Genomic DNA, 14,625 nt, shown 5'->3' with positions numbered 1-14,625 from the left:
GGGCACATGTTATCTTAGGCTAGAGAAAAGATGCATTGAGAGAAGATGCAGCGTGTGTATAGGAGATGGACAAGATGGGTTCCAAGGACCACAGGATTCAACTGGCAACAGCAGCCAACATAGATAATATGGAAACCACATAGGAAACAGCCAACAAAACAACTAGCTTTAGGGAAATTCAAGGACCTTTGGAATGAAGAAGGAAGCAAGTTCACAAATAGTCTTTCTTAAAGAATGGTCTATTTAGATTCCTGCATTGGAGGGAGTTGGACCAGATGACCCTCAGGGTCCCTTCTAACTCTACAATTCTTATCATAAACATAATCCTAAGAGACAAAAAGACCAATTCTTAGCTTTGAGGAGATGGAGAAAATGAGATGTCAGTCTGGTGCACAGTAAAAGGATACACATTTGAATGACTTTCACCAGTCTACTGAAAACAAAAGCCCAAAGTCCCCCTGGATTAAACAAATTGTGTCCTCTCTCTGAATGCACATGTGCATGGAAGAGAAAACAAAGACCTGCAATCTAGACTCTACAGGTAGTTATGTATGTTTATAACACTGCTTAAGTCAGCACTGGGGAGTATCTGGTTGTGGGGCTGATTAAGCCCACCAGTCCTTCTCAATTAGCCCACCAGGTCATTTAGGCAAAATCATACCCATCTGTCAGCTGCCTGATGTCTTATGACATCAGGTGAAGCACGGGTATAGCTAACAGTGCTAAATTCAATGTTACTTTGCAGCTGCAGGTTGTATTCTGCACTTTTTGAATGTAACACATTACCCTGTTGCATTGCTTTCAGCAGGGATCAGATACACTACCTACCCACCTGCCAAAGTCGCCCCCAGAGAGCAGGGCACTTCTAGATCTAGCTGTCTGAACAATCCAGTTCCAAAAGCCTGGTTTAATTCAAAGTAATTTTGGGCTGGGATGAAGCACAAACATATACTAGAAAGGTGGGGGAGGGGAGAGAAAGAGACAAAGCTTACCTTGTGGCAAACTTCAGTTTTAATTTCTTTGAGAGCGCGTTCAGAGAAGACACAACCACAGTTGCGTAGAAAGCAAAACCTTGGCACAGCAGAGAGAAAATGATATTCAGAGGTTAAATACACAGGCAACTATGAAGCTACAGACAGCTCTAACTAAGACTGCAATCCTATGCACACTTAACTGGGAGTAATTTCTGAGTAAGCATGTATAGATTTGCTGTAAGCAATGGGGTGTACGCTAATTGTGGCCAACTTGTATTAATTGTTTTAATGGGACCCAGGCTGCAGTCATATGCACACTTAAGTCTTATCATACTCAGTGGAACATAAAATTTTGAGCTTATATAAGATGAGCTGCACATCCAAACTAAATTTAGCTGAAGGCCAGAATTTATAAGCAAAAATTTTCAAGTCATACAAGAATGCAAAAGAAGGATGATAATAATAATAATAATCCATTTGTTACTGCCATTTGTCCCCAGCACACAATTTAGCCTGTGTGTCCCAAAACACCCCCATGTGGTTAACACAGGAAGTGCATATTAAGAAAAGGCATCTGCAAAATCCTCACATTCATTAGTGTGGTAGCAACGATTCCATTTCAGTAAGCAAACAATAAAAGCCAAGCATGTGTTCACAGTTCATATTTAGTCTTACAGATACTCAGATTTCATAGGCTTTTCCATATTCTTCAATGACATTAACACTGATAAAACTTACAATATGCAGGCCTTTAGACACTTCCCAACTTGACCTGAAATTCATAGTTGTCAACCTTCCTTTTTCTTGCATTGGGAAACGGCCATAGCTGTCAACCTTCCCTTTTTTTTTGCAGTCGGAAACGGCGCTGGAATAAGGGAATTTCCCGCAAAAAAGGGAATGTTGACAGCTATGACCTGAATAGGTTGTCCCTTGATACTCAAATAAGGTTTGATTTTTCTCATAGCAAACTATTTAATGTGTCTAGATTTTGGTCATTAATCCTAAAGGCTTATGTATACTCACTAGGGAGTAATTCCTAATGAGCACAGGGAGAGAGATACCTCTGAGTAAGCATGCACAATACTGGGGTGCATGTGACATATCTGCACACCATGCTCCTGTTCAGAGCCCCACAGGACAGCAGCAGACTCTGTGATTCCACTCCCACCTTCCTAAGCAGCATGCCCCATTCAACTCAGTGGGATTTCGTTTCTTTGAAAACTTGCTGAACCATCTAAGAAAAAAATAAAATAAAAAATTCCTTCCAGTAGCACCTTAGAGACCAACTAAGTTAGTTCTTGGTATGAGCTTTCATGTGCATGTACACTTCTTCAGTCAGGTATCTGAAGAAGTGTGCATGAACACGACAGCTCATACCAAGAACTAACTTAGTTGGTCTCTAAGGTGCTACTGGAAGGAAATTTTTATTTTATTTTGTTTTGACTATGGCAGACCAACATGGCTACCTACATCTAAGAACAGTACTTTTTCTCCACCACACAGGACATTAAATACTTACCGATGCCTTCCGTTCATTTCCAACCCAACTATAGGGCAAATGAAACGTGCACTCTGGATGTCATCATATTTATCCCCTTTTGTATTCCCCTTGTCACCAGTCCAAGCAGGATTGTCTGAGAGATTTAATTCAATGACGTTCTGAAAGAAAATAAAAGTCTCTTACACAAGTTTTAAAATGGAAGCAAGTTGAAGTGACCTCCTGAAATAATGCAGTTCTTCCCTTTATCATTCTATATTAATAAAACCATTCGCAAAACATTCAAAGTTAAATTCCTACTCCTGAAAGGTTTCTTTTAAAAGTGCTTTTCTAGTCATAGATCTACTCATCTATTACAAGCCTGGTTAATTTCTAAAATAGCAACTCACCTGATAGAGACAACAAGACATAGCAAGCAATTTTTAAACTGTTGGTGCTTAGGCACTGCCTACTGAGCTTTAATTGCCATTATTCCGTTATTACTTTTTAACAATTTAATACAGTGGTGCCTCGCTAGACGAAAATAATTTGTTCTGCGAGTGTCTTCGTCTAGTAATTTTTTCGTCTAGCAAAGCACCAATGCAAACCGCTAGTTTTCACGACGAAAATTTTTTTTTGTCTTGCGAGCCGGCCCCATAGACTTTTTCGCCTTGCGGGGCAGCCTTCCGCTAGCGAATGCCTTTCGTCTAGCGAGTTTTTCGTCTAGCGAGGCATTCGTCTAGCGGGGCACCACTGTAGAACTATGTTAAGCATCAGAGACACCACAAAAGTGGGGCTCTCTCACTCTCTCTCTGCTCAAATACATTTTAATGTAAGAGAAAAGAAAAAGCAAAGAAGGGACTACAGGAGAAAACAAGGAGGCCAAGTCATGGGGTAATGCAGAAAGAATGAGGCTGAGAGTTGTTCTTAAACAACAGTAAAAACTAGGAATCCACAATTCCATTTGTCACAGCAAGTTCCCAATCCCCTTAAGGTGAATATCATGAGCCTTAGGCTTTCCTTCTCTCCCAGGAGTAGTACTATGCTTCTGAGTTGCTTGGAGGGGCTCTGAAGCACAGTACAACTTGCAATGAACTCCAATCAAGGTGCAAGGGGCATTTCAGAAGCATAATGCAAGGTTGGGGACAAGTGCCATAACATGGGAAGGGGCAGGGTTCTGTGACCAGTATTCATCAAGGCTAGCCAAATTTGTTGATGCCTCACAAGAACCAAAAAGTTTTGAACATAAAGAAAGAAGAGGGAATTGCCTTGATAGACAAGGTCATTTTGAGTGCAAGGAATGCTATGACAAAAGCAAGAGCAGACCAATAGCCAGCGTACAAAAAAGGCATCAAAAGATGCAGCATATAAAGCAGACATAGGTAAACTCCGGCCCTCCAGATGTTTGGGAATACAATTCCCATCATCCCTAGCTAACAGAAACCGGTGTTAAGGGATGATGGGAATTGTAGTCCCAAACATCTGGAGGGCTGGAGTTTGCCTATGCCTGATATAAATATTGCACCATGATTTATTTATTTTTAAATAGAAGCCAGCTAGAGAAAGTAGGAGCTTCAATGTTTCATTAAAATAAATAGGATTTGTATTAAGGAATTATACCAAATAAACTTTCTTTGAATTATGCCTAATAGTTGTAGGCTCTCATATCTAGAAACATTCAGACAAATCACAAGCATGTGAATTTACCTTAATACTTTTGATGTGGGATGCTGCTTCGACAAGGACTTTATCGGAAGATTTATCCAGCAAAAATTCAATGAGTGCATCTTTGTTATATAGTCTGTAATAGAAAATATACTGTAAAACTGGGTAAACTTCATGATTGCAATTTATTCAGAAATTAATATTGTTTCACTTTTAAAATGTAATCCTACCTGCCAAGTTCACAAGCGACTATAGGCCTGCTCAACTTTTCTTGACTCAGAGTGCAGTAGTACCACTGGGCCACCAATTCTGCATTTTTATCAACCTGAGGAATACATAAAATTATAACATTCTGTGAAAGTAATTCTTAAAGAAAAAAACCTTTATATACATCTTCCATTATGCTTTCCCCTTCTATCTGAAACCTACTTTTCTCCAAACACTGGTTTGAAATAAGTTGAAAGAGAGTTGGCAACGAGAAAGATGATCAGAGCTTTCGGGGGGGGGGGAGTGACCCAGCATAAGCAACAGGGAAAATGCTTTAGGGCAATTTCATTTAAAAAAGAAAAGAAAAAGAAAACCTCACAGTAATGCAAGAATGGAAGAAAATAACCTCAATTTTTTTTTCTTTGTTTAGTCGAAGGTTGCTACTCAGAAAAAACAATTTCTGAATCCTCATTTTCGTTTAAGATTTTGTGTCAAACATTTGCTCTCCAGCAGTCTGCAGAGCAGTCAGAAAGCTCTCATGACACACAGCTCAGCCTCAAGGAAGGAAACAACCCCGAGAGAACACAATCCCCAGACAAAGGGGTAGAGAAGAAAAAAGTGTGCCCCCCCCATTTCTTAAAAGCTGACAGGGCACTTTTCACTTAGTTCTGCCCCCATTTTACTTTCTATGATAATGTTCTATAATTCATGTTCATGAGCAGGTTAACACCACACAACCCAAGTATGATCCTTCATGATGACAGCTGCATGAAGATCAGCAGCCCCATACTTAACATGTGGTTGCAGTGAAGTAATATGTTAAGTCAGGGATGTCCAACACCCAAGAGACTGCAATCTACTCCCAATATAAAAACACTGGCAGTGATCTACCCAATGGATTGACCAAAGTTGTTGAGCTTTTGGGGGCGGGGTGTAAGACCCAAAGTTGTTGAGCTTTTTTGAGGGGGGGGGGGAATAATCTAAGTTGCTGAGCTTTTTGGGAGGGAGAAAGACCCAGTTGTTGAGCTTCTTCTGGGGAGGCTTCAGCATAGTTGTTTAGCTTCGCGATCAACCTGTTGGACATCCCTGTGCTAAGTCATGTTGAATGTGTCAGCTTCTTTTTGTTTCTGTGTTCTTAAATTGTTTTTGAAAGATAGAACGGAGGGCTGCTGCAAGTGCGGACCCTCCAGAACAGACCACATCTGTTGTTATTGACATGTGCAATAGGAGAGTAACAAGGAAAGGGAAAGCGTAAAGGTAAAACAAGGAGGGGTCTGGCGGGAAGCACCAATCCTTATCAGCCGTTCAGAAAGAGGGGTCACTCGTGCAAAAGGCGTTATGGTTTGTCCACCCACACTCTTCCGTTGTGGCAAGGGTTTCCCAAAAGGTTAGCTACCTCACGGCAGCTTCTGAGGCTGGGACTACCCCGCCGTCTCCGAAAACCATCTTTCCCTCTCCCCCCCCCCCCAGGCGCGCCCTCCGGCCCACCCTTCCTCGCAGCTTCCTTTACCCCAGAGGACCAGAGCCAAGGCCCAGTATATGGGCCAATGGCCGTAATAAATTTTACTACTACTACTGCCTTTCCCAGCCTCACCTTCTCGATCTTGCGGGGCCCTTTCACCAGCTCGTGCCTCTTGGGGATCGTCCCCCCGTCGCAACCCATCTCTCTCTCTCTCCCTCAGCGACTCCGTCGCCGCACTTCCGGGTTCCTCCAAAACAAAGGAGCTTCCGGCCGACGGAGGCCGTCCATTTCCGGCGCAGAACGGGAAATGGAGAGGGCGAGGGGCGATGACGTAGGCGGCCGGCGTTGCTAAGGGACCCTGGCAACCAGCAATAGACTTCCCGTAATGCTTTCGGTGATTCGCTGCGGCTGTTGTTTTATTTGGCGCAGCCGAAGCCATTGCAAAAAAAAAAAAAAAGATAAAACACGTGAAGCAGAATACAATAAAACCCATTACACGTTTAAAATAGTCGTTGTGAAAACCAGACATTCTGTCAGGGTTTTTGCTCCCTTGGAGGATTTAACTTGCCGTTCCCACAAACATTTATCCAGGCCACAGCTAATTGAAAGTAAGAGCCTGGCCCCAAAGCGTGTTTGCATCGCAGTAAAGCTGCAGTCCTAGGCACACTTCCTTGAGAAATTGTACCAAACTAACTGGGATTCACTTTGGAATAATCCGTGCATAGGGTCTGGATGTAGTGCTGCTGCTGTTGTGTGCAAAGCATCACTAAGATCAACGGGACTCCGTTCTGAGTAAACAAGACTGGACTGAAAGGCTGAAGTTTTTATGCTTGCTTACATCCCCCAACCCTTACATCACTGTCATCACTCAATTAAAAAAGAAATAAATTACCAGCAAATATTTCCATGCTGTTTTTCAATCATGTTTCCAAGGCAGTGTGGCAGTGGCGGCGGCAACCAAAGAAAATACAACCGTTGGTCAGCAGTTCTGCAAGGAAAGTGTGTAAAAGGCTCTCGCAGAATCTCCCCTTCTGTCACAGATGCATGGGAAACCCCCCGTTTCTGAGGTCAAACAGACTTTTTTGGAAAAATCTCCAAATAAAAATGACGTTTTTGAGCTGTTTTTAAGGAGAATCAGAGAACCGGCAAAAACGACACTGCCAACATGGGTTGCAATACATCTAGATTTCCCCAGACATTTGGCCGATTTCCACCCAGACACTGCTTCCAACTACAGTATTCCATGTATGTCCGGGAAATTCCAGACATATGGCAACCCTACCTAAACAAAGCCCTGCTGCGCTTCCAGTCACTTTGGGGCCTCCTTTCCTTTCACTGAAGTCCTCTTCAGGCTACAGGGATAGTAACCTTACGATCCACAATGACTCTCCAGCTCCCTCCCACCATTGCTTGGTTTGAATCTATTTAGTTATTTATTAATTTCCCAGCACTATATCGTGTGTGTGTGTGTGTTTGTGTGTGTGTTGCAACATTCCTGTGAGGTAGGGAGCTAAAGTACTATTGTGCTCCTTGCACAAGCAGAAAATGGACACACATTCTGTTTGTTTTTTGAAGAGTCTCTCCATCACTTCTAGAAACAGAACTCAGTTTTTGCAATCACTTATTGATTTAAATTTATTTATCAAAAGACTTCTCACTTAAAATGTATCAAAGCAGTGTACAATGATAAAATTACAATAGAATTACATCAAACTGCATAAATACACAATAAAACAATGAGCAGAGGACAATTAAGCCAGCATTAATGGCTGGTAGATATTTGCATCAATACAAAATGTTTTAAACTGTTGGTGGAAACGTAATGCTGAATGTGCCTGCTGTATTTCTGAGGAGCGACTACTCCATAGCACTGCTACAACTGTAGAGAATGGCCTCTTCCTGGTTGTCACCAGATGGAACAATGTAGGTCATGGCACCACTAGGAGGGGTTCCCCTGAAGATCTTAATGAACAGACAGGATTATATGGAAGGAGGCGCTCTTTCAGATAACTGGGTCCCAAGTTGTTTAGGGTCATATAAATCCATAACAAAACCTTGAACTGGGCTCAGTAGTCTATTGCCATTCCTTGCAGCATCTTCACGAGAGGTGTCACATGTGTGCGGTTAGAAGCATAGCTGCCACATTCTGCACCAGTTGCAACTTCCACATCAAACCTAAGAACAGACTCACAAAGAGCACACTACATTAATCCAAACTTGTGGTTACCAACGCATGGGTCACTGCAACCAACTTATTTCAGTCTAGGATTTGTTGTAGTTACGGTGTACCATTGGAAGCGGAAAAGGTGGCCTCCAGTGACACTGATGTTTCCAGGATCACCTTCAAACTTCACACATGTTCTTTCAGGGAGAATGTAATGCATTCAGAATAGGCAGCCCATCTAATTCCTGCAACTACTCACCCACAGGGTCTGCCTTGTTGGAATTCAGCTTCTGTTTGGCCCTATTGTTACCTTGCACCGTGAAGGGACTGCAAGTGCCAGCCCACACATCCTCCACTACAAACCTTCCTGTGTCAAATGGGAAGTTCTGAAGGGGGGTTGTTAAAAGTGTTTCACTGAGTGCAGCTAGAATCCTCCCCACATTCAAGAATCTTGATAGCACAGGATTTCTGAACAAATGCCTGAATCCAAAGACCTGTCAGTATCCTCAGAACACCAGAAGAATGATGGCTTCATTCCATCATTGCTCGGAATTGCTGTGTATACTTCGACAGCCCATCAGCTTGATTCTGAAGTTCCTTCATTGCCTCGGGGCTTGGATATTGTATTGCAGCATTTTTTGTTGCAACTGCCAGGTTCTTTAGCAAGCCACAAAAGTTGCTGCTGCCACACAATATCTCGTTTCGATCGGCCTTCTGAAGGGCTTCCTGACATAAGGCATCCACCAACTTTTGGCCCACCATAATTATCATTTTGCTGTTGGCTATGAAAACTTCAGGAGCCAGATCATTGCTAAGACTTTTGTGGAAAACACCAATGGCCTTCTGGACAGCACCGAAATACAGTCTGCAGAGATCAGAGAGGACCATCTTCTTGGTTGAATCCTCCTTGCCCACAACATTATGCCTCATCATAGGTGGAGAATCCTAGAGAGGGAAAAATGAAAACAAGAACTATTGCTTAGAGCTATCAACATTCATCTTCTTGGTTGAATCCTCCTTGCCCACAAAATTATGCCTCATCATAGGTGGAAGAGACTAACAGGAGATATGATAACCATCTTCCAATATCTTAAGGGCTGTCACATGAAGGAGGGAGCACGCTTGTTTTCTCCTGCTCTGGAGGGTAGGACTCGAACCAATGGCTTCAAGTTGCAAGAAAGGAGATTCCGACTAAACATTTGGAAAAACTATCTGAGAGTAAGAGCTGTTCAGCAGTGAAACAGACTCCCACAAGAAGTGGTGGACTCTCCTTCCTTGGAGGTTTTTAAACAGAGGTTGGATGGCCGTCTGTCATGGATGCTTTAGCTGAGATTCCTGCATTGCAGGGGGTTGGACTAGATGACCCTTGGGGTCCCTTCCAACTCTAAGATTCTATGATTCCCCAACCTGGTACCTTCCAGATGTTGTTGGCCTCCAATTCCCAATGAGCATGGCAAATGGTCAGGGATGATGGGAGTTGTAGTCAAAGACAAATTGGAGCTCATCAACCTGGAGAAGGCTGAGTGTAGTTTTTTTTGGTACGGCATTAGTTATTTACTAATACCAGTATACTCAGAAATACTACAGTTAGGGACACAGAACCCTGCCTTATGCTGTATCAGACATTTAGCCCAGCTTGGTCTACTATGACTGGCAAAAGCTCTCCAAGGAATCAGGTGGAAGTCACCTGTTACCAATTTCTTTCCTCTAGCGAAGTCAGGGATTGAACTAGGGCGGTAACTCAATTTATGGAATGTTATTCAATTAATTGCATATGTTACCTGTCAATTAGAGAATGAAATCTGCATAAATCTGCACATGAGAAAATGGTGTTTTAAGATTATGTGTGCATGTGTCAGAGTCATCATCTTTTAAAGACTCATTCCACTTTCTTTCACACAGGAGGGAATGTTTCTTGGTACATCAGGGTTTTTAATAACAATATATATGAGAGCAGGGAATATGCTACCTGTGGGAAACTGTTTAATTGGTCAAAATGTTTTTTACTAAATTAATCTGTTTACAGATCAACTAAATGTTCCAGTCATAATTTCAATGGAACAAAGGTGTGATTTGAAGGATTATATACCACAGTGGGGAACCTCCAGTGAAAAGGAGACATTTTTAAAAGCCTAATTGTGGTGTGGAAGTGCTGAAAAAAAATCTGAACCAGATTAATAATTTTAGATCTTTGCTGCAAAGAATAATTTTACCTTTATTTTTAACTTGACATTCTTCCTCTCCACCTTGCTAGATGAAAGAGATGGTTGTGTCTGTTCCGGTCCTGGTGATTTCTGCAAAGGGGGGGGGGGGAGAGATGTATGTATAATATTTAACATAGATGGCCATAATCCTTAAATGGGAAAAAGACTACACTGTCCAAATGCCCTCTGATCTCTAAGCTTTTTAAAATATTTTTTAAAAATATATATATTATCAGAAGCTGACTTTTAATGAGTCAGAACATAGTTCCATCTTGCTCAGTTTTGTCTACACTGATTGGCAGCAGCTCTCCAGGGTTTTAGGCAGGAGTCCCTCCTCGCCCTACCTGGAGATGCTAGGGATCGAACTTGGTACCTTCTGCATTGCAAGTAAGATGATCAACCTCTTAGCTATGGGTAAAGACGCATAGACATTTTTTGTTCCACCTAGCTTCCATTGTCACTACATTTCTTCTAGTATTTTACCCTTTCTGTTTATTCTATTTTTGTGATTTTCAATATGGTCTTTTGTTGTATGTTAGCTGCCTCAATAATCTTGGACTGAAAGGCATATTAATTTTTAATTAAAGTTCGTACGTTCAAAATTGGAGTGGTAGGTATTCTAGTTTAATTAATCTAGAATGAAAGGCATGATATTGTGCATGTATATCAAAGCCCTACTGACCTGTTGCTGAATATCATCACAAACTTCAGTGATGGCAGCTTTTGCTTTCTCCAGACATGGGCTATTTTCTTTTGGCTTATCTAAAATATGTCTTAAAAGAGTATCTACCCGCTGTTCAGCTCCGGACTTAATTATTTCATGCTCTGCACCAACTCTCCATTCCTTGCCTTCTTTCTCTTTGCAGTTCTTTCTGAAAAGTAGCTTCCCGTTTGCTATGATGATAGACGCAAATCTCTTGATGTCATCTGGAATGGTGCGAGCAACCATAACAAACCGATCCAGATCGTCCGGGTTGTTCTGAGGCTTCTCAATGACTAGAACATTGAGCGACCATTTGCAGTTATTCAAGGCCTCTCTCGTTTCCACCAGCATCTGAAACGAGTCCGTGAGGATATTCAGCTGCTTTTTAATTCTCGCATGAAGTTTACTGTCCGAGGACCGAGCAGAGTTTCCTTCAATGGCTCTAGCAAAGTCCAAGAATTCTCCCAACGAGACCCTTATGTGATCAACCGCTCGGTGGATTTCCTCAAGGTTTCCCTCCAGGTGTTCTTGGTACCTCCATCTGCTGCTCACAAAGATCATGAGACTTGCAATTGAACTGGACACGCTATGCTGGAGCTTAGTCAGTGTTTCTATGGCAAACTCAAGTTCCATTGTGGCTTCTTTAGTGGGTTCTTCTGATGAGGAAGAAGGGGCAGATGAAGAGGATGCTGCAGATGAAGAGGACTCAGTGGAAGAGCTTGACCATGTTGATATGGTGCTGGTTCTACTGTCTACACTGGAAACAGACAATCGGTCTTGGTCTCGTTTGCCATCTGTGTAATATGGTAGAGGGAAAACATATGTGTGGTCTCCAGAATTAGGACTCTGTGTGTTTTCTTTCTTTTGAGACGAAATGACAGGCATTCCTCTTGGTATATCATAGACAGTCTGTTGATGGCTCTCCTTCTCAATCATGGAGGACAGAGCACCCAAAGGAACATCATAGTTACCATTCTGACGCTGCACTAAGGCTTCATGTGTGGATGGTATGTCATACAGAGGAATTTCTGGAAGAGTTAGTTTCCTTTGTACAGGTGGAACATCATATACTTCTGAAGTTACCAGTTTGACTTCATTATTTGTTGGCAGGATTTTCTGCGTACCAGAATCGAGCCTCGTTGGTGGTATATCATAAAACACATGTATATTTGGCGAACGATTCTGAAGAGCTGAGTTTAACCCTGCTTTTTCGGGTGACACAGGTATATCATAGATCCATTCTGATTTCCGAAGGTTTGGCAAAGTATTGTAAGGGCCCAGGTGCTTTCCTTGAGGCCCTCTTTCTATAATGTCACGTTCTCTTGAAGGTGGTGTGGGAATGACATACACCTGGAAAACAGCAAAACGCATTCTATTACAATTGCAATTCTATTCCACTTCTACAAATTCAAAGCAGTGTACAAAAGAGGAAAAACAGAATCCCATGCTAGCAATTTCTAAACCAAATGAAACAATACAAACATAACAAAAACTCAAAAAAAATGCACTAGGCTCAGACCACCTGGTGCTGCTTGTAGTGTTGTTCAGAGTACTGCTTCCTGACACTGCCTCCCCAGCTTGACCCTTCTGGGGAGGAGCAAGAGAAAGACAGTTTAGATTTACAACAGAGGTTGCAGCTCAAAGGCAGATGAGGGGAAAAGTTGGGAAATAGTGGGAGAGGAAGAAGAGGAGGAGGAAGCACCAGCAGGGCGGCAGCTGACAGACACAATGTCTTTAGAAAGCGTTGCAGACACACACACAACCCTCCCAGAACTCGGCGAGCCTTGAAAGTAGGAGAGCAAAGAGCTCAAAGACAGAGGGCACGTAGCAGCACCCGTAGGAGAGATGATGACATTGACAAATGAGGAAGTGGGAGAGACGGAGGGTGGAGATTCACTAGGGACAACACCATGATCCAAGTGACTGGGTTCTATAGCCTGTCTCTGTAAATACTGAATAAAAAACAGATGGTAAGAAATGTTCCTTGTCTTTGTACGTTCCTGGGCAACTGGCTAGGAGTCGCTGGCAGCAGCTTGACACCAAGGAAGCCCAAGATGGCCACCAACAGGGGAGAGGCTCCATCCAGTGCCTCCTCAGATCTGCAGCTGCCTGTACCTGCAAGCCGACTTTGGAGATAGTAGCCAACCTCTTGTTCTCCCTTCAACCTCCAGCAACTGACCTTAAGGACCCAGGTTTTGTAGAAGTCACACGCCAGTTCAGCCCATCCACAACCAGGTCCCCATGATAAGAGCAGAACGACAAAGCTTCATGATCCACACAACAAAGTATTTTCTCATGCTGTACTTACATTTTCTAAAGAAGACTCTTGCAGTGTGTGAGTTCGTGGCTTTTCTGGACTCAGCGGGATATCGTAAAGCTGCTGTGCTGTTCCCAGGTAACATTCTTTGGAGGGGAATAGTTTGGAGCCCTTTCTGGAAGAGGGTGGTGTGGCAAGACCCTAGTTAAATTGTTAAAAAGAAATTAATCTGTATGCTTTACCAACAGCACTGGAGGAATCGCTGTATACATTTCTTTCAATGCATGCACAGAAGTTCTTTGGATTTGGTTGTTACAAGTCTCCCTAAGTCTCCCCAAATTAAAAGAGGTACAGAAAAAAAGAACAGGAGTAGTCCTTATGCCATTTTCTGTATCTCTGTGAATGCAACTGTGTAATATTTGGAAAAGGTTTTAATGTCAGGAATCAGGCCTGGCATTACCATACTGAAGCATCAGTCTTTTGCAGAGAGCCCAGAACTGATGCCTACCCTGGCATCATGTTAACATTCCCATACATTGCACTGGAACATTGTGAGATGTTAAAATGGTACCTGCCTCATGAGAAGTGCTGCTGTTGGGTAAGGCAATGGGACAAGGGCATGGCGCAGAAAAAGGCATATCAGGGAAAACTATGCACCCACTACTGGAAAGTAGTAGTGAGACTTTCAATTGGCCAAGCCTGGTATGAACAGCAGGAGTTTGGCCTTCTGTTTGGTATTCCTTAGGCGCCACTGGCTGTTCCTGCTTCCCAGCCACTGATCTGCACAATCTAGATTGTGCATAGCCCAAACTAACATTAACATTTCAGTGTTTAATTTTTTTAAATTAGTGTCTGCAAATGTGACATGAAGGCTGTCAACATCAACCCTGCCATGTGGGAATCCCTTGCAGACAACTGCAGTGCCTGGAGAAAGGCAGTCAGGTCATGTATCCATAGCAGTTACTGGAGGAGAAATGACTACTGGGAGTTGCACAGAGAAGAAATGCCAGGGTGCATCTGCAGCAGGCACAGCTGGACGCCTTCATCTGCCCCAGCTGCAACAAAACATGTCTGTCCCATATTGGTCTCTACAAGCCATAGCAGGCGCCACAACCTTCCAACAGTTTGACTTCACCCGCAAAGGCTTACTCCTCCATTGTCTCCTGAAACAGAAGGTTGCCAACAACAACACTAGCACTTTTGGCTGCAAAGACAAATATGCAAACATATAAAACCCCAGTGAGCGACTAGGCAGGAATTTCACTGGTGGAGTTAGAAGGATCTGCATGGCTCCTAGTCATTTCTGTACTGTCAAAAAAAAAAATCTGATTGCATTATAACAGCACACTGAAAGAGAACGAGCACTAGATGGCAGAGTGGCTTAATAAATGTATTTCCGGAGATCTGAATTAAAATATGGATCTACTCAATGCGGTGGCATAGCAAGGAATGCTCAGCCTCTACAAACAGAAGTCGACTTTAAAAGAAAAGCTTGTCTGAAAATAAGGCAGG

General features: G+C 42.7%; 2 protein-coding genes across 3 annotated transcripts in view; both read right to left on the bottom strand.

Annotated features, from left to right (window-relative positions):
• Positions 1–6,032, bottom strand: part of RTF2 (replication termination factor 2) — a 57,278-nt gene extending 51,246 nt beyond the window's left edge. Inside the window, exons 1-5 of the mRNA XM_033153592.1 lie at positions 5,918–6,032; positions 4,347–4,441; positions 4,159–4,252; positions 2,494–2,633; positions 993–1,071 (exon numbers count right to left, since the gene is read on the bottom strand). Coding sequence (XP_033009483.1) covers positions 993–1,071; positions 2,494–2,633; positions 4,159–4,252; positions 4,347–4,441; positions 5,918–5,986 — 477 coding nt within the window. The 5' untranslated portion in view covers positions 5,987–6,032. The remainder of the gene's footprint in view (positions 1–992; positions 1,072–2,493; positions 2,634–4,158; positions 4,253–4,346; positions 4,442–5,917) is intronic.
• A 1,377-nt stretch (positions 6,033–7,409) lies between these two features.
• The window catches only part of CASS4 (Cas scaffold protein family member 4), a 31,410-nt gene continuing 24,194 nt past the window's right edge, over positions 7,410–14,625 (bottom strand). Inside the window, exons 4-7 of one of the 2 annotated variants that reach the window (XM_033153587.1) lie at positions 13,165–13,314; positions 10,944–12,206; positions 10,163–10,243; positions 7,410–8,894 (exon numbers count right to left, since the gene is read on the bottom strand). In XM_033153587.1, coding sequence (XP_033009478.1) covers positions 8,481–8,894; positions 10,163–10,243; positions 10,944–12,206; positions 13,165–13,314 — 1,908 coding nt within the window. In that variant the 3' untranslated portion in view covers positions 7,410–8,480. Of the gene's footprint in view, positions 8,895–10,162; positions 10,244–10,835; positions 12,207–13,164; positions 13,315–14,625 lie in introns of both variants that reach the window. The other variant, XM_033153585.1, reaches the window with a different exon arrangement.

Source organism: Lacerta agilis, chromosome 6 (genome assembly GCF_009819535.1).
Source record: "Lacerta agilis isolate rLacAgi1 chromosome 6, rLacAgi1.pri, whole genome shotgun sequence".
NCBI lineage: Eukaryota > Metazoa > Chordata > Lepidosauria > Squamata > Lacertidae > Lacerta > Lacerta agilis.
Note: the sequence above shows the minus strand (reverse complement) of the source record. Positions and strands in the feature narration are given on the sequence as shown.